The sequence below is a fragment of the Engystomops pustulosus genome, chromosome 1 (assembly GCF_040894005.1).
Source record: "Engystomops pustulosus chromosome 1, aEngPut4.maternal, whole genome shotgun sequence".
Lineage (NCBI taxonomy): Eukaryota > Metazoa > Chordata > Amphibia > Anura > Leptodactylidae > Engystomops > Engystomops pustulosus.
Genome location: NC_092411.1, coordinates 61,790,390 through 61,818,090, shown reverse-complemented (window position 1 = coordinate 61,818,090; position 27,701 = coordinate 61,790,390). Strand labels below are relative to the sequence as shown.

Here is a 27,701-nt window from a genome sequence, read left to right as displayed (position 1 = left end):
TAACACGTCATGGTCGGCACAGAGTTTACAAGCACGGAGGCAGATACGGATAAGCTGAAGCTTTTTTCTATTTTTATCTGCCAAAATATAATGCTATGATAATAGTAGTGTTACTGCATTATACATGAAAGGCTTAACCAAGAATATTATCATACACAATAAGCCTAAACATGCAGCATGAAGCACTGGAATGAGTTTGGTGGATATACTGTCACAGAATGATGACCTGGTATTTCCAATGAGGAATATCCAAGTGTTAATTTATCGAAACATTGGCCGTATGTACAGTATAACATGGGTAATCCAATATTCACCCAATTCAACAGAAACCTAATATATACATTATGGTGCACCATGCTAAAAGGAATTATATCAAGAGTCTTACAAGATGGGAATCTTCTCATTCTCTGCAACATGAACAACATTCTACAAGAGACTTTTCTACATCACTGCTGTGATGTGCTAAGCACATTATGACTGATCGCCTAATGCATATTTCTCTTTGAATTATATTTTACAGGTTTTACAGCCTGAGGCTAATTCTCACTTTTGATTGGGAAGTTGTGTCATTCAGCAGTTGCCCATAGAAGATGAAAGATATACAAACATATATCTTTGACTTAACCCCTATTGTAGCTTTTGGGCAAATAAGTAATTGAAATGCAAAAGGTATTGTCACTGCCCGAATATAAAGTGGTAAAAATATCTATTTTACTTTGAACATAAAAGTGAATATTATTCTAGTACAAATGGCAAAATCAAAGTTTGCTGTGCAGACATCTTGTGGATCATCTCATAGTTCAATCAAACATATCCATAAACACAAGGCAATGATGAAAGCCCTCATACACCGTGATAATATATTCAGAGATTGCTAGATTTAAGAGGTTCTCTTCTATACTGTTCACACAGCCATCTCCAAAAATTGCTGTGTATTCCGTAAGCTGTAAAATGAATTCCTATTACAATCTGACTTTCCATTGTGATTAAACCCTTTGGATGAAGAAAACAAGTGCAGATGCATAGAGAAGCTCATATTGTATAAAGATAGAACAGTCTATTGAATGCACATGACTGTACCAAATGCAACACCTTTGATTGGATCAGTACCCACGTCCATTATTTTCCCATTATTTTGACACCCCTTGAGAAAGTGAAGGTAGAATGCGTGTTGGGGTGCTATGGTGCTCTTTTAATTATCTTCCCCATTTCTTTATGGTCATTAAAGTCTTAATGGGTAACTGTCATAGTTTCAGATAAATGCTGTAGATATTTATTCTGTCAGGGAAGATAAATATGCAGATGTATGAGTATCAGGGAACAGGGGTACAAGCTCAGGAACAGGGTGCAGGCTCTGAAAAAGGGTACAGAGTACAGGTTCAAGGTTCAGAGTTCTTGTTAAAACATGATACAATTTACAGGTTCAGCAGGTAACAAGGTTCCATATGCAGATTCAGGATCAGCAAGGAAACAGGATCAGGCAAAGGTGATAGACAGTTCAGCCTGGGGTTAAGGGGAACCAGCTTAGGATATATACCATCTCAGACACAGGTTACAATTCAGGCTTAGTTTCAGGTCCAGTAAACACAAACAGGTGGTAGTTCTACAGGTCACAGAAATAATGGATCAGGCTAAGGTACACAGAGTCAGGAACGGGGAGCAGGAAAACATGCCAGAGTACCACAGGACTCAGAAGTACTTAATCAGGCTGAGAAACACAGAGTCAGGTCACAGAAGAAACAATTACCAGCCATGAGAGAACAGAGCCATGGGAATGTATCCCGCTTCTGGATTCCGCCCCCAGCAGCTGACTGGCTTGGCCCTGCATTAATCAACTGATAAAACTTACACAGAGCTTCAGAATGAAACCGCCCACCTTCCCAGAGATCAGATACTGCAAGGCAGTTGTCTATCAGATCCCAGTAAGGCAGTCATGAGTGTGGCTCACAGGCTCTGAACTCAGCATTTAGAGGATTCTGAAAGTAACTGTTGGTATTAGTCACTTTTTGTAAACATACAAGACTTTTATTTAAAAATTCTTGATTAGATTGTGAGCGCCATGGGTACAGTCTAGCATGACATAATCGGTGCACGCTATATAAATAAAGGAATTATTATTAAAAAGGGAAAACTCCTAAGAAAAAGAAAAAAAGGAGGGACACAAAACCCAAAACAAAGGTATATGTTCTCCATTGTGTTAAAAATCTGCAGTAGAACCAACTTTCAACAGCTGATTGACCACAGCATGTAAATTGTGGAAAAAAAACTCATCAGCCTGATGATGCCTAATGCCTGTAGATTGCAGAATTACCGGTGGGGCAAGTTCCACAGCCAATCAGCTGCATATGCAGATAGCCTTAGTGTATAATACAGGACATGGTCATCATCCAGTCTTGATGCAGTGACTAGCAGCTTAGTTTTACAGATTAGAAAAAACCTTTTCCATCTTTCCATGGAAACAAAACCTGTCTGGCAGAATTGTAAGAAAAAACACTTACATAAAATGCTGTGGCTTTTGGACATCAGTGAGTTAAAAAAATGTCAAAATGGTTGCGTCGGAAAGGGTTTACTTAGAGTCTTTCATCAGATTCTCATTGAAACTGGGTTAAGAGATGACTTGAAGAGTTCCCCGCTTAATAAAGAATAGGGGATAAGTGTCTGATTGCTGGGGGCACGACTAAGATGACAACAGAATCCTTTGGGAATGTTGAGTAATGATAAATTCACTTCAATAGGGCTATGCTAAACTATCATCAGGTTCATGGGAAAATATGAAGAAATATTACCTGGCTCCCTACCAGCAGTGTGTCCCAGGGGTTGGGCATCTGCAGTCTGTGTGTGCCTGTGTTAGTCTACTCCCTCCACACTCATGCAGCTCTCTCTGCAGGCATAGGAGGGAGGTGAATGGTCTTGAGGAGAGGTAGAATGCATGAGGAGACACAGGCAAACAAACTGTTTCAGAGGCCACCATGTGGGCCCTATTGCCTTAAAGAATCATTATTGCTAGCTTTTAGCTGCTATTTACATAATTTATGCTGGACTATATGATGGAAAATGTATTCATATATTATCATCTCCAAAAGAAATAACATATTTTTGTTAAAAAAATTATGTGCAAGCATGTGAGGTGCAGCCCAGTCTAGAATGTGAAATGTTTTTCCAATTTAGTTCAGCATGTAAGTGAGGCACAAATCAGAAATTTGCTTTTGATATTTTGTCTAGTTCATTGATGTTTTATCACATTTTACTTACTCTACAGCTGTCATCTTCCTTGATATTCTATTACATAATGAGTAGGAGTTACATCAATATCACAAATGTGCAATACTTTTCATTATGGCATCCAATCCATGCCCCAACATCTCTCCCATAAATTCCCATGATCACTTAAGTGACTAAAAAGGAATTACTAGGAATCAAGTCAATAGAGTATAATTCAGATGCACAGTAGTTAAAACAAGAAAAGATCAAAGTTTCCTTTAATCTTAGATCATAATCATAAAATAGAGCCCTTTCATCTATGAGCCTTCGTTTTCCAGAGGTTATGTGATTTACAATTGAAACATACAGGAACTTTTAACCATGACCCAGAAAATAGAAAAGGTTTTATTATGGCCAACTTATCCAGATGTGATTGTAATGCTCTGTATATACAGTCTTATTTTTGCTTTGGATACTGTACTATTTACTTTAATTCCACCAAAAAATTGAATATTTACTATCATGCCTTTTAATTATGACCAAAATTTGATATAGAGTAGGATTGTCGCTTTTACATTTCTAGTGTAGCCTTTTCTTAGTGAACACGCAAAACTCTTGTGGCAGGGGATATGTGTCTCAGAGAGGAAACCTACCATCAGAAATCTACTTATTAAGATAGATCTGATGGTAGGTTCTTATGAACGATACTAAACCCTAATCTATCTTTAGCTAACCCTATAGTGCTCTCTATACTAGGGTAAACTTTATCTAGCTAGTATGTAAATTTTCCAGAGAGGCTACTGGGGTGTGGAGTAGCCTTTTCAGTGAGCGGGAGCAAAGGCTACTCCACACCCCAGTAGTCTCTCCATTTCTGATAGTAGGTTTCCTGTAAGTATCCCCATTTTTTATTAGTAAGTCTATGTTCACAATGTCTCCAAGGCACTAAATGGCTTTAGTCGTACATCCACTCTAATTTGGGGGGGGGGGTGTTTATCTCGAGTCACGTGCACTGTTGTTGGATATACCTATTTGCTGTGAAAAACAGCAGGCACCCACCACATGCTAGGGTGCTAGCTTATTACCGGAGCTCACATCCTATTTAAAGGGAATCTATAAGCTCAAAATTTACCTACAGATAAAAACTGCCTGTAAAGGCACTTTATAAATTGATACATTATAGAGTTTGAGAATAGAAAAATCTACAGAAGATTTGTAGTGGCAAAACACATAACAGATAGAGCATCTGCTGTATAACTGCGGCGGTGTAGTGGCATATCTGATCTGTCTGGACATGACCTCAGGCCTCATTCACACGACCGTCTGGGGAACAAATATGCGGCTGCATATACATTCCCATAGACGGAATGGTGGATAGCATGCTCTATCTTTCCCTGTGTGTGCGGCCGTGCGGCACTGTTTTCTATGGAGAGGGGAGGGGAGAGCAGTGCTCACCTCCTCCTATATGCATAGCCGGACGTGCACACGTGTATGTGAATATACCCTTAGGCTACATTCACACAAACTTGTGATTTCTCGAGTCCTGTATTTCCATGCTCTATGAACCATATATATGTAACGTTTTTCATCCGCATGTGCCATCATATCACGCATGTGTCACCATATCCGTATAAAATACAGCGGCTTGGCAAATGACAGATGGCCGACTATTGGCTGGCTGACAGAAAGCACCTCCCACTGATTCTGGATACTGCACGCATATATACGGCAGCATATGGAGCACACATATTTTATATGTTCCTGTTGATACCTATTGGGCGTATGGATGCAAATACATGAGAAAATAGGACATGCTCTATATTTTTATATTTAGGAAAAAACTCTCAAAGCCGCTCGGCCAGCGGCCAAAAATATCCCTTTTGCCACCCGGGTAGGGGATAAAATATAACTTTTATTGGTTATTGAATAAAAATGAAAGCAACTGAACTGAATTGTTAAAATACACAAGGGGCAGTAAATCGGAGGTCGAATATAGCAGGTCGGGGATGCTTAATTGAGACTGAGATACGTAAGTATTGCTGCTGGAAGGATTGATCAGTTCCCTCTCTTCTTGCAAACAAAGTTGCAGTGAACATCTAAATAGAGATGAAAATTACTCTCAAGGTCATCCCTACTCTGCCTGCTCAATTTGCATAGCCTATGTGTGACTTCGACCTAGGTGAAACCTTTGAACTGCCCTATGCTGATTAAAATATTTCGCTCAACCAGGCCCTCCCGACATGTTTCGCCGAAACTGGCAGTCAGCCCCTAATCCCCTGATGACGCCAGTTTCGGCGAAACATGTCGGGAGGGCCTGGTTGAGCGAAATATTTTAATCAGCATAGGGCAGTTCAAAGGTTTCACCTAGGTCGAAGTCACACATAGGCTATGCAAATTGAGCAGGCAGAGTAGGGATGACCTTGAGAGTAATTTTCATCTCTATTTAGATGTTCACTGCAACTTTGTTTGCAAGAAGAGAGGGAACTGATCAATCCTTCCAGCAGCAATACTTACGTATCTCAGTCTCAATTAAGCATCCCCGACCTGCTATATTCGACCTCCGATTTACTGCCCCTTGTGTATTTTAACAATTCAGTTCAGTTGCTTTCATTTTTATTCAATAACCAATAAAAGTTATATTTTATCCCCTACCCGGGTGGCAAAAGGGATATTTTTGGCCGCTGGCCGAGCGGCTTTGAGAGTTTTTTCCTAAATATGTTTTTGCATCCCGGCCACCCTGGGTCTTGACCTAAATCCTTGGGTCTAAAACTGGGCTATCTTCCTCCCCCTACAGTTTGTATGGGAGAGGAAATTTTCTTGTATGCTCTATATTTTTATATGGCTCAAAAATGGTACGGTGCAAAATATGGCCATTCATTGGAAGGCCGTATTGCCCATAGAAAAGAATGGGGACATATGGTTCCCGTATACATGGATGTGTGAATATAGCCTTAAGTGTATGGATGAGCTGCAGAGAAGACAGAGAGATATTACACTATTCCGAATAGTAACCTCATCTGTGTTTGTTTCCAACTGTAATTCAGTATTGGACTACAGTTCATTGGACCCACTGGAAAAAAAAAAAGATTCTTATGCCCACCCTTCCCTTACACTACCACCATGTTCATGATCACTAGACCAGCATGAAACAGAACAGACGCTGCACTGGGGGCATGGACTTCACATGCTGACTATACATCAAGAATGTAACCAATTACTACTAAAAGGGGCAAGCGTTTTTATCTTTATAATAAGGGAATACTTAAAACTAAGTGGAGCGATCATTCAACTTAATTCAGGCTCTGCTGGAACGTCTGCGAGTGCATTGTAATATGTGTCAAACATGGTTTAACATCGCTGCAAAAATGACTTTGTTCATAATATGTGAAAATTCTATGATCACCAATATAAAGTGTAAACATCAATTAATCTGCCCATTCTGTTAGTTCACATAAATATAAAAAAAAGCCTTCATTTCTGTCAAGTCTCTTGTAAACAGTCCAATTTAACGCTATCCTGGCTTCATATGCCTCTCAGCGGGGATGAATTAAACTTAGATGGAATCCTTTAAAACTCAGAAAGCAGTACACAGAACATTACCACTTCATTACAGGGAATATCTGCTAGAAATTACCTGCATCCAAGATATCCAGAACAAATCTATCAACTGCCTCATTTGCATATTGCAGTATGTTTGTGGTCTGCATAGAAAATAAAGAACTAACTGTAGCTACATATAGGATACAGAAGTCATGTTGGTCTTAAAGAGGTCCTGTCACCCAGAAATTTGGCACAAGGAGCTGCCTACAATGTCACAGTGTTAAAATTATAGTGTTATCGGAAACCTCCAAAAACGCTATCTAACAATGCGGCGGAGTACAATGTAAATGCTGGACTGCTCTCAAAGCGGTCCAGTGTATTCATGAGGGGGAGATTTTGGGCGGGTTTAGGGACGGTGACTGCCGTGCGTCATGCCTGCCCGTGGAGCCGACCCCCCCCCCCCCCCGATGAATACACCGGACAGCATTGAGAGCGGTCTGGCGTTCACATTGTACTTCGCCGCTCTGTTAGATAGCGTTATTGGAGGTTTCCGATAACGCTATCATTCTAACACTGCGGCATTAGTTTTAGCACTAGGAGCTGCTTTCTTTATTAAACAGCTCTTAGTGCCGAATTTTTGGTGACAGGTCCTCTTTAAGATATTAATATATATTACATAATTAATTCACTGTAAAAATATTCAAGTGTCCACTTTTGTAATTTGGCAGTATTTTGGATCGCTAACATAGAGTTGTATACCAGACACAACACATGGGAAACAGTGGTGCTGCTTCTGAGAAAACAGATCTTAAACTGATCTTAAAGATAAAAGTACCTTTTTAAAAACTATTTTAAGGTTAAGAATATCCCTCATAAACAGAACATAAATTAGCTTATTCATATATTACAAATGCAAGATAATTAAAGGGAACCGGTCTCCAGATTTTTCAAAAATGCAGCTAGAAATAGGTTCCCAGAGAGCATCATTTACTAAATGACACCCTTCTTTTAGCTAAAAATAGTTTCCTTCACATCCCCATAAAATCAACTTTATGTTATCCTACCTGGCCTCACATGGGGTGTGCTCTGATCAGCTGGTCCCATCACCAATCTACTCCTCACCAAGCTATATGCCTCCTCACCATTTATGTCATGTGACCAGGCTGATATCATCTATGGTCTTTTAACATCTACCTCATATCTGTATCTGATCAGATGAAATCACAGCATGCCTCCATGGACTTTTACTCCTCCCCATGCCTCCATGGAGGCATGCTGTGATTTCATGTGATCAGATACATACATGAGGTAGGTGTTAATGTTACTGGATAAAGGACCTTAGATGACATCACCTTAGCCACGTGACATGAAGTGCTCAATGATGTTACAGAACTGTCTCTCAATGTTCCAACATGTAAAACATTTGACACAGCTTTTTCTTCCTCTAATAAAAGTAAACAGAGTTGTAGATGGCTGTAGTTAAATATTGGCAGAAGTTCCTTGAGTACTAGTTCCATACAGCTGCATTTTCTAGCAGTGAGACCTTCCAATACAAGGAAATGCAATACAACGATGCAATTCAACTAAAATGTAATATACAGAACTCCGTTAATATCATTTGACTCATCTCAGGTGAGTTGCATATAAATTTACAATCTAATTTTTTTAACATTGCAGCGCATAGAAAGGAACCATTTAGGGACAATGTTTTTCAATCATAGTTTTTGATGCAGTATTTATTTTGGGTGGGTTAATTTAAATGGCAGCTTCCCTTTACGTCATTACATAAGCCATTACATAAGTCATTACGTTAAACAAGCAGCAAAAATCCCTATTTTTTCTTCATCCAATACTTCAGACGACCATGGTTGGTACAACAACAGACGGTGCTGTGGCCTGTTTCACTGACTGACCACAGTATCGAGAGCAAGTCCCTTGTACACTACGCTAAACAGCAGCTCCAAACTGGATATATGCCAACAAACCATTGTCTTGACGGCTAGAACTAAAGTGTTTACTTGAGACCTGTGTTTGAGCCCACTGCACAAGCAGGTTGTCACGGCCGCACCCGCGATCCTCGGGACGGATTCCGGGTACACCCGTGCCCTTCTGTGTGGCGCGGTTACCCCCGGCCCTGACAGTGCTCCTGCTTCCCGTTTAGGCCGCGATCCAGCTACCTGACTAGGCTAGGCATTCCTAGCTCTCATTCCAGGCTCGGACTGTGTCCTGCTACCCCTGTTTCCCTGGCTGTCACCGCGGGCCTAGTCGCACCCGTGGAACGACCTGTGGCACCCTGTCGCAGCAAGACCATTTCGCTTTGCTGCGGGCTCTGGCGAAGACCAGGTGCCACTTAGACTCCGGTCCCGGGTGTCGTTTAGTACCATCTACATCTTCCTGCGGTGGTCCAGAGTGTCCACAGACTCCTCCTCCCTCCTTTAGTTCTGTTGTCATTATGTTGCCATTACACAGGTCCTATTCCAGCCTTAGCTTACGGCAGGTATTTTTGAGCTGACTTCATACTTTGGTCGCTGTAGTTCCACAGGGAAGCTGGAACTCTGTGTCTCATATATCACCAGACATTGCATGGTACGTTATTCACAGACTGATCACGGACAACCTCATCTTTTCTATGAAGCAGAGATATATATATTTTATACAGCAGTAAAGCGTTAAGCTATAATTTATCCTCTCTTGCCCCAAGTATAATAGATTTGTAAGATCTGAGAGGCTATTTTTCCCAAAACCAGTACTGTGCCATAACGGGTAACTAAAATCCTACATTCTGACTATAAAGTAAAATTTATTATAAATGTTCCCCTGTGCACAGGAGCAATTGTTGCAGTACATTGACACATTTAAGGAATTTGGAATAACTCTCTTCCATTAGACATATCTCTGCATGTCTTTGCCTCCTGTGAGAGCTTCAGCCTTTCCCTGTTCTCCACACGTTGTACTCAGCATCTCTACACAGCTTTCCGTTTCTCACTCCTTCAGTCCTGGCAGCCTCCAGTGTGTTTTTTTTCTCTTAGCCTGCCTCACTGACATACACAGGGAGAGGGGAGGGAAGGGAGCGAGGAGGTTGAGTTATAATCTCCTGCTGGAGGTCCCTCTTATTCATCAGATTTTAGACATGAAAACAAAGATCCAGAAAGAGTATACAAACAGCACTAAAGGAAGCATCAGGGATTATTAATCAATTGTTGAACATTCATGGATTATTATTAAGGCAGTAAAGATATGGGCAATCTATGTAAAAGAGTGGCCAACCCCTTTAAGTTATGAATGGTTTGCCCGGGATTCAAAATGTGAAACTGCTTTATTTTGGAAAATTAACAAGACTCTTGCCACGATGGGAAAAACATGAGAAGTGCTTTGTTACATTTTAAACAAAAATATAAATGACCAGTATTCAAAAAAGTCCCTGGAAAGAAGGTGTGTTATTGACCAAGAGGGGAGGGGGTACTATGCCTTCTCTGCTAGTTATTTGGGGGAGAAAACCATGTAATAAGACCCATCCCCTACAGTTTTTCTGCTTTTCCACCCCACTGGTCATATTGGGTGGGAGGATGTGGAGATCAGGACAGGAAGGGGGTGGCCACGGGCATAAAGTCCAGCCATATGTACTGTAGTCTCTGCCAGTAAAAAGAAAAGGGGTGGAGACTATAGCTACAATCTCCACCAGGTATAAACAGGTTCAAACTGGCGGAGAAAGATTCTGGATCTACCAAGAGGCCGGAGCACCAGTGGGGGGGAGAGGGAATTAAGACTGAAGTGCAAAAGCCAGTCTTAATACATCCCCGCCCCCCAATGTCTTGGAATACTTAGAAGAATTAAGTGTTTGGTTTCAGTGCATCTCAATAGACAATTATCCGATTATGCCAATAAATAACTATTCTACATTACAGCAATGATTCAAATTAGGATTCTGCACTTAATACATTCATTTACTAGAATCCTTATTTGCAGACATGCCTAGATTATGTCAAGCTGCCAAGTCATATGGATGGAAATTGTTATTTGTTCAAGGATTCATTGTGCACACGGGATTCTGCCAGTTTTGTACCGTTCCAATTTTATAAAAGAAAGCATTGATTTACTCTCACATGAATCGATCTCATACTTATCTGATATGGTGCAGATGGTTTCATTTTGCTTTTTTTTTTTTAAAAGAAAATATTTGTTTTCTGCATATTGCCAATAACTCAGGTTCCTCTAGACTACTATACGATCTATGATAATAGCGTATGTTATTACTTGAGAAGAAAATTCATTTTATAATTATTTTAATCAGTGTCAAGATAATAGGGTTATAGGCTTAAGGCTGCATTCACACTACCGTATGGGGGACGTATGTACGGACCCAAGCTTGCGGCTATACATACGTCCCCCATAGACGGCAATGGCTGCACGGAGTGATACAGTGCTGCACACGTATGGCACCGTACCACTCCATACATGGGAAAACGATAGGACATTTCCTATCTTTACTCGTGTTACGCCCCGTACCCAATGCAGCCTAAGGGCACCTTTCAGTCCCACCACATTGATTATGTCAAATACAAATAGCACCAGGGAAGTAACTTGAAGGTGGCACATACTTTGGCACTTCTATTCATCTTAACTCAACAAACATGCTAACTTACTCTTAGTCACGAAGACTCTCATTTTACATCTACTATAAGTTGGGCCATCTACATATGAACCTGTACATCGGCACGATTCCACAGACTACTTACACCGCACAGGATGGGAGTCCTGGCATGATGCAGAAATATAATGCAGGGACTTCCTATTTGCACCAGCTCTGTAACAGATAATTATAGAAAATCTACCATTTGCTTTCATGTATTATGAACCAAACATACCTTGAGAATGCTGTAGCTACACTGATGCAGAAACATTTCTTGTTTAACCCTGATCCCAGTGGTTTTGCTGAAAAAAACTATTATAAAATTATTATAATGTGGTTCTGTTGCACCTCTGGCAGACCCGGGGCTTCTCCTCGTACCCTAATTATGCACTGCTCCAGCCTTGTCCTGCCCAGCATAAGCCAAGAACACTGTAATCACTGAATTTTCCCTGACAAGCAGAAGTAATCAATCGCTGCACCATCCCCCAGCTGCTATGTATGAGTCATCTAGCTCAGGTTGATTAGCCCTGTCTGGAAAGTGCAGGCAGCTCTGTGTATGTCAAAGTAATATGTTTATGTACAGAAGCCAGGGCTCCCAGCTTTCCCAAGTTCCTGAATAACATTGCAGCATAATTGGATACTGGGAAAGCTGGATGATGTCACAGACTCTTGGGAAGGTTTATGGGGGTGGGATGAGGCAGTCTTATGCATGCTGGAGGAGTGCATGATTATCATAATTTTATAATTGTTTTTTCAGCAAAACCACTTGGATCAGGGATAAAACAAGATATGTTTCTGCATAAGTGTTGCTACAGCATTCTCAAGTGTCGTTCTCATGTTTGGTTCACAATGCATGAAAACAAATGGTAGGTTTCCTTTAAATACTGACTCTGCCGATTAACCAGCAGATGGGAATTCCTTGCATCATATTTCCTGTCCAAGGTGTGCAGTCCATGGGATCAGACCAAGATATGGACAGTTTCCACATGCTGCATGCATCTCAATCGTAGGTATCTCACAGGTCCAGCATCTTCTATGGATTGATTGAGATCTCCAAGGTTTCTCTGGTTACTAACCAAGATATTTAAAGCTCTACAATGGGAAAATTGGCCTGTGTGAGGAGCAGAGGAGCCGCATGTCTGCGACACACCCAGGATAGGAAAAGCCAACAGAATAAATCTTTACAGCAGACATCTGCACTTAACTTACTGTACATTTATAATTCTGCTATGGCACTGTACATGTGTAGGATACATGTAAAATAAATCTTCTCCTAAATATAGACACTATTATCTCAAACCTTTACAACCTCTGTACTGCTGCAACAACACATGCCCCTCCATTAGTCACATTTAGAGTTTGCACCAGAGTCTTGTAGCATTCAATAAGACGTTGTTATCTTCTGGACAGGATAATCAATTTCATTCTATCATTAAAGTTTGGAAAAGTTGGATGAATATGTGTCATTCTCTACTTAATACAAGATCAATTTAGAGTCTTAAAGGAAACCTACCATTTAGAATGGTAGGGGTAAGCTGTAAGTACCGAGCACCAGCTCAGGGTGAGCTGGTGCCGGTACTTACTTTCGTTAGTGTTATAAACCGCTGTATCGCGGTTTTAACACTTTTTAAACTTTAGAGCAGAAGAGGCATCGTGCGCGCGCCTACATAGGAAATAGCGGAGATGTTGCGCGCGCACGGCCGCGCGCAGCGCCGAAGCCCCTTCTGCTCTAAAGTTTTAAAAGTGTTCAAACCACGATACCGCGGTTTATAACATTAACGAAAGTAAGAACCGGCACCAGCTCACCCTGAGCTGGTGCTCGGTACTTACAGCTTACCCCTGCCATTCTAAATGGTAGGTTTCCTTTAATGCTTTACAGACATTAAACATTGGATCACCGAATATCATTGCACACCTAGGGACAATCAAAAAAAAGATTACATTAAACAACTGTGGAATTTGCTGCCTAAAGACCGGACACGATACTGTATAAAATCTGCTTAGCCTCCCACGCTCTATAACATGCTACTATCGGATAAAACACTATGTACAATCTACTCAGCTCCTCCTGCTCTATAACATGTTCTCTGTAACCAACAGTTGAGAGGTTTTATGCTGTAAGAAGAGAATTGAATAAAATTGTTCAAACTGGAAATTCCGTTGTCAGTGCCGGATTAGAGAGACTCTTATCTGTAATATGCTGCCTGCAGATAGGACCAGGGCCGCATCTGCCATGAGGCGAGATGAAAATCTCGCTTCAGGCGGCAGAATGCGGGTCCCTGTAAAGGGCGGCGAAATTCGCCGCTCTAAAGTGGGCGATTCGGGCGTACATTAACGCCCGAATCGCCCACCAGCTAAATAAATCGCGATTTATATATGCGGAGCGACGCAGCGCCTTTCCGGCAGCTGCGTCGCTCCATTCTAAGCAGTGACACAGGCGTCATGACGTCACGCGCCTGTGTCACTGTGCGGAGCCGCGGCTGCCGGAAGCGCCGCGTGAGGACGGGACCCGCGCGCCGAGGGAGCAGCTGCCTGCAGGTGAGTATGATTTTTATTATTTTTCATGTATTTAATTAATTAAATGTGGCTAATAATTAATAGTGGGGGGGCGCTATATATATATATCATATGGGGCCAGAATTATTTTATACTGGGGGGGGGGGGGGGCTTGATGGAATGCTATGTATTTTATTTGGGGCTATAATTATTTTATACTGGGGGGGGGGGCGCTATATATATCATATGGGGCCAGAATTATATTACACTGGGGGGGGGGGGGGTGATGGAATGCTATGTATTTTATTTGGGGCTATAATTATTTTATACTGGGGGGGTGCAATATATATTTATATTATTTGGGGCTATACTGTGATTATTTTATACTGGGGGGAATGCTATATATATATTATTTGGGGCTATGATTGTTTAATACTAGGGGGATGCTATAGATATTATATGGGGCCAGAATTATTTTATACTAGGGGCGGGGGGGAGGTTCTGTATATTTTATTTGGGGATTTGGGGCTATACTTATTTTATACTGGCGGGGGACGCTATAGATATTATTTGGGGCTATAATTATTTTATACTGGGGGGATGCTATAGATATTATTTGGGGCTATAATTATTTTATACTGGGGGGGGATGCTATAGATATTATTTGGGGCTATAATTATTTTATACTGGGGGGGGATGCTATAGATATTATTTGGGGCCAGAATCATTTTATACTGGGGGGTGCTGTATATATTATATATCACTAAGCTGGGGGGGCTGTATATCAGGTACAGTATATTACTAAGCTGCAGGGGCTGTATATGGGATACAGTATATTACTAAGCTGGGGGGGGCATATAGCAGGTACAGTATATTACTTAGCTGCAGGGGCTGTATATGGGATACAGTATATTACTAAGCTGGGAGGGGGCTGTATATGTGGGGCAAGATTTTATCCCTATATAATGAAGGGATGTGTTATATGTGGGGTAGGGTGCGGTCAGTTGTGTTGTGAGGGGTATATATTATTTAGGAGCACAGTGTTGTTATCCGGGAGACTTTATACTGTAAGTGACTGTGGTATTTTTAGGGACCCGGGTGGAGATGCTGCACGGAGCTGAAGATATCCGGCCGTGAATTCAGCAGTGAAACGTCATGGATTGGAGAATCCGGAATGAAGTCCTCCTGATGGAAGAGATTGTCATCTATAAGGTACTAGATGCCACTAATGCCTCTCAGATCCTGTAGTCAGTCACACAGTGTCAGGGAGCTGTCTGTAGGGATGTTACTTGTTAATAAAGTTTAAGGATTTACTTAACAGGGAGCGGGGGCAGCATTTTAATATTCGCCTCAGGCAGCAAATATGCTAGAATCGGCCCTGGATAGGACACTATGTCCAATCTGCTTATCGCATCATGCTATATAACAGTGGTGGTGGAGCTATGGCACAGGTGCCAGAAGTGGCACTCCGAGCCCTTTCTGTGGGCACCAAGGCCTTCACCCCAGCACAGACCGGACTCAAGCCTTCCTCCTGCGCTCCAAGACAGCCCAGGATGTTCCGTGCTCAGCGCTATTTTAAAGCGACATCCTTGCATGCCAGGACTACAGGAGGTGCAAGAAGGTGTGGACAAAGATGGATTATTTGTTGGAGCTCCTGCTCCGGGTTCCCTAATTCTTCCTCTTCAGGGCCTTGAAGGTAAACTAAAATCCAAATTTCTCTATCTTCCTTCTATTGTAATGGTGTCCTAAGGATGCCAATACGATTGAATCCTGTAATACAGCTTGGATCAATAAGTTACTGTTTAAATTGTCATGTCAGCAATTTACTGCTGAGTTCTTCCTGCAATATAACATACTACCCACATATAGGACACTATGTAAAATCTGCAAAGCTGCCCCAGCTCTATAACATGCTGCCTGCAGAAAAAACACTATGAAAAGTCTGCTCAGTTCCCCCTGCTCTATAACATACTACCTGCAGGTAGAACACTTTGTACAATCTGCTAAACTCATCCTGCTCTATAACATGCTGCCTGCAGAGTAGACTGCATTTTTAACATAGACGTTTTCAACTGGAGCAAAAGGTTAATGCTTCAGGTACCAGTTAAAATTAGAAATGTCTTTTTAGCCATCCTTTTCAAGTAGCAACACCATCTGTAGTCTTGGGCACTACAGTATATTTAATTCATAACAGCTAATGATGTCTGCCTAATGATGCTATAATAATTATTTCTACAAACTAAGAAGAAGAGGAAAAGAAGAGAATGTCTTTTAAGACTAACAGCTCTGTCAGGCATAAAAGCATTACTGTATGGAGCTAATTAGAAGCATGATTTACCATTTACGTAGATGCGATGACGGCCTATTCTGTTCTTCAGATATTTCATCTAGCTTTTGGAACTAGTGTGAGCCTGAGCTTATTTAACTGTATTTCTGGCTCTACTCCACCAGAGCAGAAGCTTCTGTTAAGTAAAATCGAGTTACATTCACATGCAAAGGCGAAAACAAATCACTAACTTACTTCCACTGCTGTGGGAGAGTACTGAACGTGCTAAAGGTTACTGTAAGATAATATAAGTAGTTCCCTGTAATAGTTCACATACTGTACATGATAATAGCTGAAACCAGAAGAACAAACATTAGGCAGAATATTGTGATTTTGAACCTTGGGGCTGCCCTACAATGATATTTATCACCTATCCATAGCTAGGCAATGAGTGGGGAGGGGGCTCATTATTAGGTGGTAAACAAAATTTGCAGTAAAACCTTTAAACTTCATCAGCAAGGATTCACTGCTTTTTAGGCTATGAAAGACAAATCTACCCCAATTATTGTTAACTTCATCCTCAGTTTACCTAAATAACCATTTTGCTCAGGAACTAGGATGTGGGAAATTAAGCAAAAATTTAGAGGTGAAAAATGTAAGACTTAGGTGTGATCCCTTGTTTGCAGCCAGTCTGTCATCAGCATGTTAGCCACACTAATACCACAAATGACAATCAAAAATGACTGGCCATGAAGACGGACAGGAATAGGATCTGCTCTATAATTTGCGACCCTGGCAATGCGGTGCAAGCATCGGCTGTGGGTGCGTGGTCTGGCCGCTGACATGAATGGACGTATTAGGAGCTAGCTCCGGGCAAAACAATAAGATGTGAGGAGATCATACAGACCCCACATGTGTATATTCACCCAAATATGCAGCAAAGGGAATGTTAAATCCACAGGGGACACCAAACAATTTTTGCTGAAAATTGCACTGAGCGTCACACAGATCTATCATTATATGCTCTCTTACACAACTGTAACCCAAGTAAATAACTATATATCCATAAACCAAGATAATGAGATAATAAAAGTCATGTTTAGATGTGTTAATACAAATGTATTAGCCGCACAATAACAGAACCCTCCGCGCTTCATAAGAATTTGAGTGAGAACATCATAACATAGGTGTAAATAATGCAGGATGTGTGAGATAAAAACTTTATTCCAGAACATGTGTGGTTTTGGTGTTATATATAACTTTATGGACATGTTCTGGGTCACAATGTTAATGTGTTGCTACATTAGGCAAAGAGGATCGAATGTTCATCGTATCAGTCAATTTTCTAAAAAAAAAAAAAAACTATCAAGGCAACAAGAGAGAAAGTGTGTTCTTAGATCGTTCTGCATAGAGAAAGGTTAAAAACATAAACATTCGTTGATTTTATTCCTTATCAGAATGTAGTAACATGTAAAGTGAATATTTCCATTATCTGTGAGGTGCAGCAGCTCCTGTGTGCAGCAAATTCTCCCTGTAGCTTGATGGCTGAGAATCTGGAGGGGAGACACACTTCAGGCGGCTGTATCTTTGGCTCTGTGACCCATATCTTTTATATCAATCTAAATTTGTGTTTCTAAGTGCCAGGAAATGGAGATATTAACTTTTAAACTGCCGTCAGGAATATTTTTTTATATAAAAATGGCACCTGAAGTTCTGATTTTAAACCTTAATATCTCTGGATCCATGGCACCTAGAAACAAAATTCAAGATTCATTTGAAAGAAGAGATTCCCCCCTTTCAATTGCCAACTTTTCCTACCCATAGCCCTTGTACCCCCTAGACATGACCAAGAAACGGGGAACCAGGTCCAACCCCCAGAAACGTAAGGATTTTTACTTCTCCCCAGCCACGGTTCCCACCCAAAATGGCGCCGAGCACATGGACTGGTCTCTGGTAACCAGCAGTGCGGCACTCTTACCACATGGAAAGCCCACTTTACTTGCACAGAGCCTCGCAGGTCTTCCTCAGCACCGTTTGCCCTTCATAATGAGGAGACGTTACCTACCAGGGAAAATATCAGAGGTCAATCTGAGGACTTGGAATCTGCTGCCTGGTCCCTACCCTATGTATCGAGAGCCCGTGCCTTTCCCTCGCAGAGCCCCGCTTAGCAAAGGCCTTCACTTCAAGAGCAGAATGCGTCTCTGGAGATGGGCGACTTATCGTCTTGGTCCCAGGCCTCAGAAGATGCGCAGGACATACTATCCCTGTTTCTAATAAGGTAATGACAGAGGCTATGATGAAGAACATGTTGGAGCATTGCGTCGTTCCTTCTAGGGCGTAGTTGCTTCTCTGTTAAGACCCATTAAAGCCGAGATAAATGCAGTGGGGGAATGAGTGGATCATGTTTGGGGAGTTTGCATCTTTGCATAATGTTCTAATTGATGCCTACTACCAGCTTGAGTCTGAGGTCAACTTTCTAAAGTCCTGTTCTGGCTAGTAATCATTTTTACAGAGTTAAAGAAAAAAAAAAATTGGTAGCCACCAGAAAGGGGGGGGGGGGGGGGAACTACCAGAACCATACCAGGATGGTTGACATTTCTGCTGCTAATCTCAAATCCCATAGTAATCTTATCCCAATTACAATAGCACTGAGAGAGCACCAAGTGCAATATAAATGGGGCTTGTCTCAATGAGGCTTGCAATATAAATGGGGCTTGTCTTGTTTACTCGTTGTGTAGTGCAATGGAGTTACTATTACTATTAGTCGCCGGAGGAAGGTTATTCCCTCCTACAGAGGTGGGGCTTTGAAATTCCTAAACCACCAAAGAAAATTCTTGATCTCCCTGGTCGTATAGAAGAGGACTGGCATGAAATTTCTACTTGAGGCACTCAAGGCAAGTGAGAGCTCTTTCCCTGACTGGCTCTGCTTTTCAATAACCCATACAACTTTGTATATGCGCCTACGTCATTCAGACGAACTGAGATTTTTCTGTTACCCCTCATCCAGCTTAACTGCTGTGTGATGCTTTTAACTCATTGTTTATGGTTTTTAGTTAAACTTTGTTCGCTGTTTATATCCTCACATGATAAATTTCCTTTTCCTGGTAATAGATTACCAATTATTATACAGTATATACAGTTGTAAAAGTGGTGGACGGGATTGTACTTGTAGTACAAGTGTAACCTTTGTAACATTTGTAGCTAAAATGGGATTTCAAGTTGTTTCAATTAATTCAAGGGGTCTTAGTAGCCCCTTTAAGAGTCAAGGCAGTTACGGGCTGACGTTATCAAGGCACAAGAAACACATATTGCGGCCAATGAAGCACATAGATGTCATCCTTCTTCCCCAAATATTTATTTATCTCACTATGTTAAGAAGGCGAGAGGAACATAAATTGGAGTTCTACCAGGGGATGATTAAGGATAGATGAGGTTTATATGGCACCCATTTAAATGTCCTTGTCTCTATACTTGGTTATAGAGGTGGGATCCCAAGATAGAACCCCTGTCTATAGTCTACTGATGGGCATGCCTTCTGTGAATCGATTAAGCATACCCTGTGACTCCTAAAGAAAGACCCATAAGCATTAGTTTGTGAGACTTCATATAAAGTTATATTTGAAGTGTCATAAAAAATCTAATCAAATTTATTTGCATCTACAAATTAAGATTGAGCTGCTTAAAATGTCACCAGGAGACCCATTTTTGGCACTCCCCCCCACCCCCACAGAGCATAGTAAATACACTGTCAAAGAGTTTTTGTATAAAAAAAATAGGTTTTACAGAAAAAAAGATATGTTATATAGAACCTTTCAATGCCATGTGCTCTGTGACTAGGCACATGTCACCTAAGAGTGGCTATAGAGGAGTAGTTTCCCCCCCACCCTTGGGAAACCGCTCTTCCAAGTGTCCTTTTCAGATATATGAAAACGCCCATCACCCAGCTTAGCGATGCCCCCTGCTCCTCTACAGCCACTCCCAAGTGATGGGAGTTATTTATATATATGAGAAGGACACATGGAGGAACGGTTTTCCAAGGGTGGGGAGGAATGGGAACTGCTCCTCTATAGCCACTCCCAGGGGACATGTGCCTAGTCACAGAGCACATGGCATTGAAAGGTTCTATATATCATATCCTTTTTTTCTGTAAAACCAATTTTTGTATACAAAAACTCTTTGGCCGGGTATGTACTATGCTCTATGGGGACTGCTAAAATGGATCTCCTGGTGACAGGTTCCCTTTGACAAGAGAAAGCTTTAAAACACAGGTAAAAGAACAGCAGACCAGACAGAATGTGCAGAACTTTGGCAGTCAGTATTGGTTGTTAGGAACATTGTGGCTGTAGCTTTTACTTAAATGCATATTGCAGGAATAAACATAATTCATATTCAAATGGGTCATTAAAATATTAAGTTAAATATGAAGTTAATGTGTAATTAGTTGTTATTTAGCAGAATAGTGTTGTGGACATACACTATAATGGAGAATTAAAATGCTACTGGCCCTTTAATCAGTCCACTGATTTTCTCCGCACGGAGCGGACATAGGACAGAAGTTGGGATCTGGTCACATGTCCACATGACATGTATGTCACATGGTATATGGTCTGCTGCCATCTTTATACATACATGCAGCGATGGCGGCTGTGGAAACTGATGGGTGAAGGTGCAGGGTTTTAAATAGGATTGGTGAACTATTTAATAGGTTATCAATGCCTTAGTCCCAGATAAACCCTTTATTTATAGCCAGGGAAAACAATAAAATATTTTGGTATTTTATTTTTTGTTTGTCATGTTGATAGATTCTCTTTAAACATGTTACACTATTAAATATGCAATGAATCAGAAGTTGTAAACTTGTTCACTTCACATTTTGAAACTAGATCTTATATTTTACATCTAATGACATCAAATAATAGATAATAACAGAAGCATTCATGGCATATTACATATAATTATTATTGGTGACACCATTGGAATTGTATAGAAAAGAGGGGCTGCAGCAGTTTTTATAAATCTATGGTTTGGCTACCTCCACATGAACATGGTCCATGGTCTGTTTTTGTGGTCTGTACATCAGCAGTAATCCATTGCCAAGCCGCATGTGGCAGAATCGAACCGCTCATTGGCCAACAGTTATCAAAACTAGGTGCAGTTTGCCTGAGGAGTGTGCAGGATGCGCTAGATTCATCAAAATTGGTGCACAGTCTTCATGACTCTGGCGCCCCCTGCACTGCTCTGGAAGTGTTTTTTTTTTTTGGTGCAGAATTGTGGCGCCCGTCAGTAATAAATGTGTTGCAAACTAAGCTCTAACACACCCCTTTGGGTGCACGTTTTTTCGTCTTGTCAGACACAGTACAGCCTCAATACAAAACTGGTGCAGACACTTTTTAAATACATGTACAAAGCTGGCAAATGATGTCACTCTTATCCCATCGTCTTGATGGGTCTCATTATTGTGTTACCTATACGGTGATCCATAGAGACAGCATGTGGCATCTGTATTTTTCATATTCCTATAGACTTCTATGGGAAGGAACAGGCTGCAAACAAGGGTGGGAATAGGACCTGCTTTGAGTTTTCTACAACTACCGCACAGATCCTGGAAACACACAACCATTTGCATAGGTCCATTAAAATGAATGTGTCAGTGTGCCACCAGCAAAAAAAAACAAAAAACAAATAGATGATGGACAAAAACAATGTTCATGGGCATGAGAGCTTATCCTCGCTCTACTGCTTTGTGGTTTTTGTTCTTGTGGGGTCCCAATGATAAAATCCCTTCCATACCACACAGGTCTGCAATATTGTGACCCAATGCTAGGACATTCCCTTCTATATGTACACACACAACTGTTTACATAAGATCCATCCTGTGCTATCCCCTCCGTGAACTGGCAGCGTGGTGCTAATGAGATCTAGCAAGGACTCCAGGGCTGGTCCTTCTTAAGACACTGCACAGTAATTCAATGCTAATAATTGGTTTAACCATGATAAAAAGTGTGTATCTTAATGGCAATGGAACTCAGTTAGAGCAGGATTTAAGAATGACAGGACACCCACAGAGCCCATATGTTCACTCGATACATAAAAGATGCATCAAACATTTACTGATTAACATAAGATGGGACATAAAACAGATACAACATACAGACGGTAAGCTCTTGTGAGCCTCCTATTGTTTCATCTTGACTATGGTTTCACTCTGCAATGTCTTATTTTATTTGTAAATGTCCTCCATTAATATGTAAATTGCTCCAGAATATGATGGTGCTATAAAAGATTATATTATTAATTATTAATATTAGTATTAAATCACATACAAAACTGGAGTCCATGGATCAAACCATCGGTGTAATTAAAGTGATAGCAGCCAAAGCAGCTGCTTTGGGGCCCACAATGTCAGGGGGCCCCGTCATCCAACCTGACACTAAAGAATGGAGGATGTGTACCATTATAGCATAACATGTATATAACATATATGGTGTATGGTGTGTGTGTAGAGACTGTGGGGTAGATTTATCAAGTTGTCTGAAAGTCAGAAAATTTCTAGTTGCCCATGGCAACCAATCACAGCTCCCCTTTGAAATATTCATGAGCATTGGTAAAATGTAAGCTGAGCTGTGATTGGTTGCCATGGGCAACTAGAAATATTCTGACTTTCAGACAGCTTGATAAATCTGACCCTGTATGTGCGTATATATGCTGTATGTCTGTGTATGTATGTGTGACCTCATCAATGTGTGTGTGAGTGAAGAACTGTATATTTATGTGTATAGGTATATAAATGTATGTGTATAGATGAGTCTAATATGTTTATTAAGAAGGAAGGGGCTCCCATTCAGAAGCCTGCTATGGGGTCCTGCCTCTCCTAGTTAAGCCCCTGGATTAAACCTGACCAACAACAGCAACAACAGATAGTATGTTCTTCCTCAAAAGTTTCATTTTTATCTACATTATTTCATGTGCATCCACTTTGCCACAAAGGCCTTAAAGGGGTTGTCCAAGTTAGAAAGTTACATAGTTGATATGGTTAAAAAAAGGCATATGTCTCTCTATGTCAACCAAGAAAGGGAAGGAATTGTATGCGGAAGGGATGTAAGGGAAACAAATATATATATTTTTTTTAATTAGTGCTGGCCGGTAACATAATAAATGTACTTATCTCTGTTACTTCTAGCAATTCAGAACTACACGCCTTGCATGGCTTCCGTTCTCTGTTGTGCAATGTGAGACATATGACCACCTCAGCCAATCAGCAACTGAGCAGTCATGTGCCGTATACAGGCCAAGCTGTATACAACCACTCAGCCGGTATAGCGTATTTCACAGCCCTGATTGGCTGCAGTGGTCACATACTGTCCGCAATGCAAAGGAAAGCGCGGAGCAAAGCAGGACACACAGTGCTGTAAAAAGGAGGTCACTTTATTATGTTACCGATCAGCATTTGGCAGCTAAATGTGAAAAAAAAAGAAATAATAACTAGGATATCCCCTTTAAATATAGTCAACCAACCTTACAACTATGAATAATATTCATATGTGATAATATTAGTGAAAGTGCACAAATGGCGCAGTGAGACTGGACCCCTTCTTCTACTGATCTTTTACTGGCAGCAGGTGAGAATATATTCCAGTAAGGGACACTGTGAAGAACAATACAGCTGCAAGGTTTACAGTATTCTCCTAGCACATGTCTGTGCAGAAGAGACGGCTAAGAATACAGGAAATGTTACTCTATTCCCACCACTACAATCAGAGAAGATATCACAGGATGATCCCTACATGGAGGGATCTTCCATGATATACAAACTTCCTTGTAACAAAATGGTCCTTCCATATATCTATATGTTATGTTTGTTTTGTAGAGCAGGGGACAAAACATGAATCTTGTGTCTGTATTTTTTTAAGATCAAAGCAAAACTGCATCAACGTGTCATGTAATGCTACTAAACGGTACAAACTGCGCTGGGGCTGGTGGGTGCAGAGTAGTTGCACAGGGTACCCAACTGAACTTTTGCACGGGGGCCTGTGAGCTTTTAGCCATGCCCCTGTGTACACGCTTATAGTATCATATATGTACACACTGGGGCTTATTTACTAAGGTTCCGCATGCACACTTTCGTCTGACTTTCCGTTGTTTTCGGGGATTGCACGGCTTTGACTGGTATGTAACAGGGGTTTGCGCTAGGATTCAGACGCACTTGATCGATTTTGGTGCGGCTGCACTGCCTTTCATGCGACAGAGATTGGGTGCGTGCTGTCTGACGATCCGACTAATTCTGACTGAGCGTGGGATTTAACTTTCAAATTGTATGACAAGACAATGCACTTACATGCACCAGGAAGAAGAAGGTGAATTTGGTCGGACCTGAGCGGGGAAGTAAAACATGCAGGATATCGGGCGCACAATCTTAGTGAATCGCGGCAGAGTGCATGATCGTCGGACAATGCACTTTGTGGGAAGTTCGTTGGATGGAAAAGTAAATGAGCCCCAATATATGGCTACATAAAAAGGCTGTAGGTAATTTGGCTGCTGAAGCTCACTTAGTGTAAGCTTCAGGTAGGAAAACTAGATGGGGAGGCTCAGTGGTGACAAGAACATGTACATTCCCTGTGTATATATATATATATATATATATGTATCATATATATATAGTGTAGTCTGACACAATTACCACATTACACAGCTGAATACTAAACACCTGATCCCCACAACCTCTTATTAATATGTTCATTACGTGTCACTACTTATAGAACTTGTTATGACAATATCAGGAGGTGTCAGTAAACAATTCTAGCTGTCAGTAAATAGGAGAGAGTTTGACGGTCATAATATTTCCCTGTCTGATAAGATGTGAAGTTGTTCAATTAAAAGTCGCACTGAGTGATGGAAGAAACAATGAATCGAGACTTTGTTTCCCTGGACTCAGCCACTCTGACTATCCAGGCTCTTTGTGGTGTGACCTCAGGCATCACTTGTTCTTGTCACCGCTATACTAACTAAATACTCTGCTTTTAACATTACTCCTTATGCTGGAAAATTCCTTCTTCATACATTTTTAACTATGGCTTGGCCTACAAAAGGCAGTTATTGATGGTGTTGCATATTTGGAAGTCGATGTCTGGATTATTTTACATTTTTCCACTGAAATGTAAGAGCTTGGGGAAGGAGGCGAGTATTTAGGATTGGGCTATGGAACATGCTGGGTCATTAATATATATGGTAAGTCTGATGGGACACATTGAATGAATTGAGGTGGTGACTCAAGTGTTAAATGTACCTCAGTGTGAATGAATCGATATATGTTCAATACATTTTCATTGCTTTTGAATAGTCCTATTATGATCTTTATATCTTAGTATCAGTATGATTAACCCTTCATGCACACCAAATGCCTTATCAGACTGGACCCAAACTCTTGAACTAGTCCTGACTCCATTGCTCCAGGCTCAGCTCTACCTATGTACTATGGCATGTGGCGGGGGCAGCGGTGGCACACATGTACTTGCCTTTGATGTACACATCGTCATCAGCCCTCATGAACCACTCATATTGGTCCAGGTACTTGTCATGCATGTGCTTGATCATCATGAAGGACTTCTTCTGAGGAGGGTAGGAGTCATCCACCCCAGGTAGGGCAATGACTGGCACTGGCTCTGGCAGCTGGATGTCCTCTGAACCCTGGCTGGAGAAGAACTCCACTTTGCCAGGGATGTAAGGTGCCCAGGTCCTGTATGCTGCCACTGCCCGGGTATCCAGGTATTTCTTAGCTGTCATGACCCCCACATAGAGGAAATGTCTTTGGCTCTCTTCTGGGGGACCCCAGTCCCCACTTCCATTGTGGTTAACCCTGTGCCTGCTGCTGTTAGTGTTGTCCTTCTTGGGGTCTTCTTCTTCAGGTCCAGCAGTGCTGTGTGGCAGGACCTCTCTGCCATGCCAGGGGTCATCCCTCTTGTTGCCCCCTGCCTGGACCCTCTCCCGGCTGTAGAAGGCGCAGACATTGGACCTTCTCTTTCTCTCGCTCATCTCCGCTACTTTGGGGGCGATGAGCCAGGAAGCGGCAGTGAATCCCAGGATTAGTCCCACCACCACACTCATCCAGGGTCTCCGGGAGCGCACCGCCATGCTTCTCTGTCAGGAGGAAAGTTACCGGGCAGCGGAGCGGGAGCAGCCCGAGGAGCAGCTCCGGTGTCTGGGCTGCCAGCTTGTCACTGCCGCTCGCACCTCCTCCCGCCGCACGCTGCAGCCGCCCCTCCTCCCGCTGCTCCACCTTCTCCCGCCAGCCCGAGTGCCACCCCGGCCACCCGCACCTGCTCCGGGCATCGCCCGCTACACTACAACACACCGGAGGTATCTACTTATACAAAGTATCCGAAGGATCCAGGAATAACAAGTATAGGCATGGCATGAACAAAGCATCACCTCCTCTAATACTGCTATAACCAGGCTATTGCTCCCTGTTAGCAGCCAGGTTATCAGCCAGGACAGAGACAAGATGACTTTCTTTGCCGTTCCTACTCTCTCCCAGACATGGAAAGCTGGGTAGCAAGCACAACGCATCCTCCCAAGCAGCCAGTGACTCCTGAGACTCCTGTGCAGCTCCTGGTACTTGTGGAGGGTAGACCTCTGCCCCTCCAGCAGCTTGTGACCATCTCCAGAGCCAGAGATGAGGGACCTCCATACAGTGGTCAGTGTACTGTGTGATACCAGACATTTATCAGGGTTTGTCTGTCAGTTTTGTGGCGTACAAACCCTGAAATAATCGCAATGTGAACCGCCAGACATTGCGATTATTTAGTCCAGAGCATGAAGGAGAGCCTCGCTATAACCTATGAACTTTCCTGACTGAAAGTTTGCAGCTTACTAAGCCATTCCACACCGTGCAGATTGTGACACATCATTGTACACTGCGCACCCAGATGTATCCTCCATGTGTGTAAATAAGGCTGCATTCACACGGCCGTATGGGGGACGTATATACGGCGGACTTATATACAGCCTATATACGTCTCCCATAGACGGCAATGGGCGCACGGCGCCCTACGGGAGCAGTACGGTGTAGCACACGTTCAGCACCCTACCGCTCCGTACGGTGTCCTGTCTTATCTCAGCATACGGTGCCGTGCGCCATGTTCCTCTATAGAGAGGGGCCGTGCGCCATGTTCCTCTATGGACAGGTAGCAGCGCTCATCCCCTCCTCCTCTCCCCGACACAGCCATGTGCCCTCTGTGCTACGGTACGGCGGGCAACGGCAATGTGAATGTAGCCTAAGATTGTACATCATATTTGGTTAACCCCTTACAGACGTGTGACATTGGTGCATAACACATCGGCTATGGGTGTATGGAGAGGGATCACGGACAAAGCCCTCTTCATACAAGATGGGTTTTTGCTTCATATTGCAGAAAACACCCACCGGCAACACCCTATAAAAAATCCACCATGTTGGCTTAGAATGGATTGTCACTCCCTGTGACATCTTTAGGAAGCGGCGATCTGTTAGGGCTCATTCACATGGCCGTCTGCGGGGACATACATGCGGCCGCAAATTTTCGGCCGCATGTACGT

The 27,701-nt window shown here is 42.1% G+C and overlaps 1 protein-coding gene across 1 annotated transcript in view; it reads right to left on the bottom strand.

Annotated features, from left to right (window-relative positions):
• Positions 1–26,406, bottom strand: part of CHSY3 (chondroitin sulfate synthase 3) — a 211,236-nt gene extending 184,830 nt beyond the window's left edge. Inside the window, exon 1 of the mRNA XM_072141788.1 lies at positions 25,643–26,406. Within this exon, the coding sequence (XP_071997889.1) occupies positions 25,643–26,258 (616 nt within the window). The 5' untranslated portion in view covers positions 26,259–26,406. The remainder of the gene's footprint in view (positions 1–25,642) is intronic.
• Between the last annotated feature and the right edge of the window lie 1,295 nt (positions 26,407–27,701).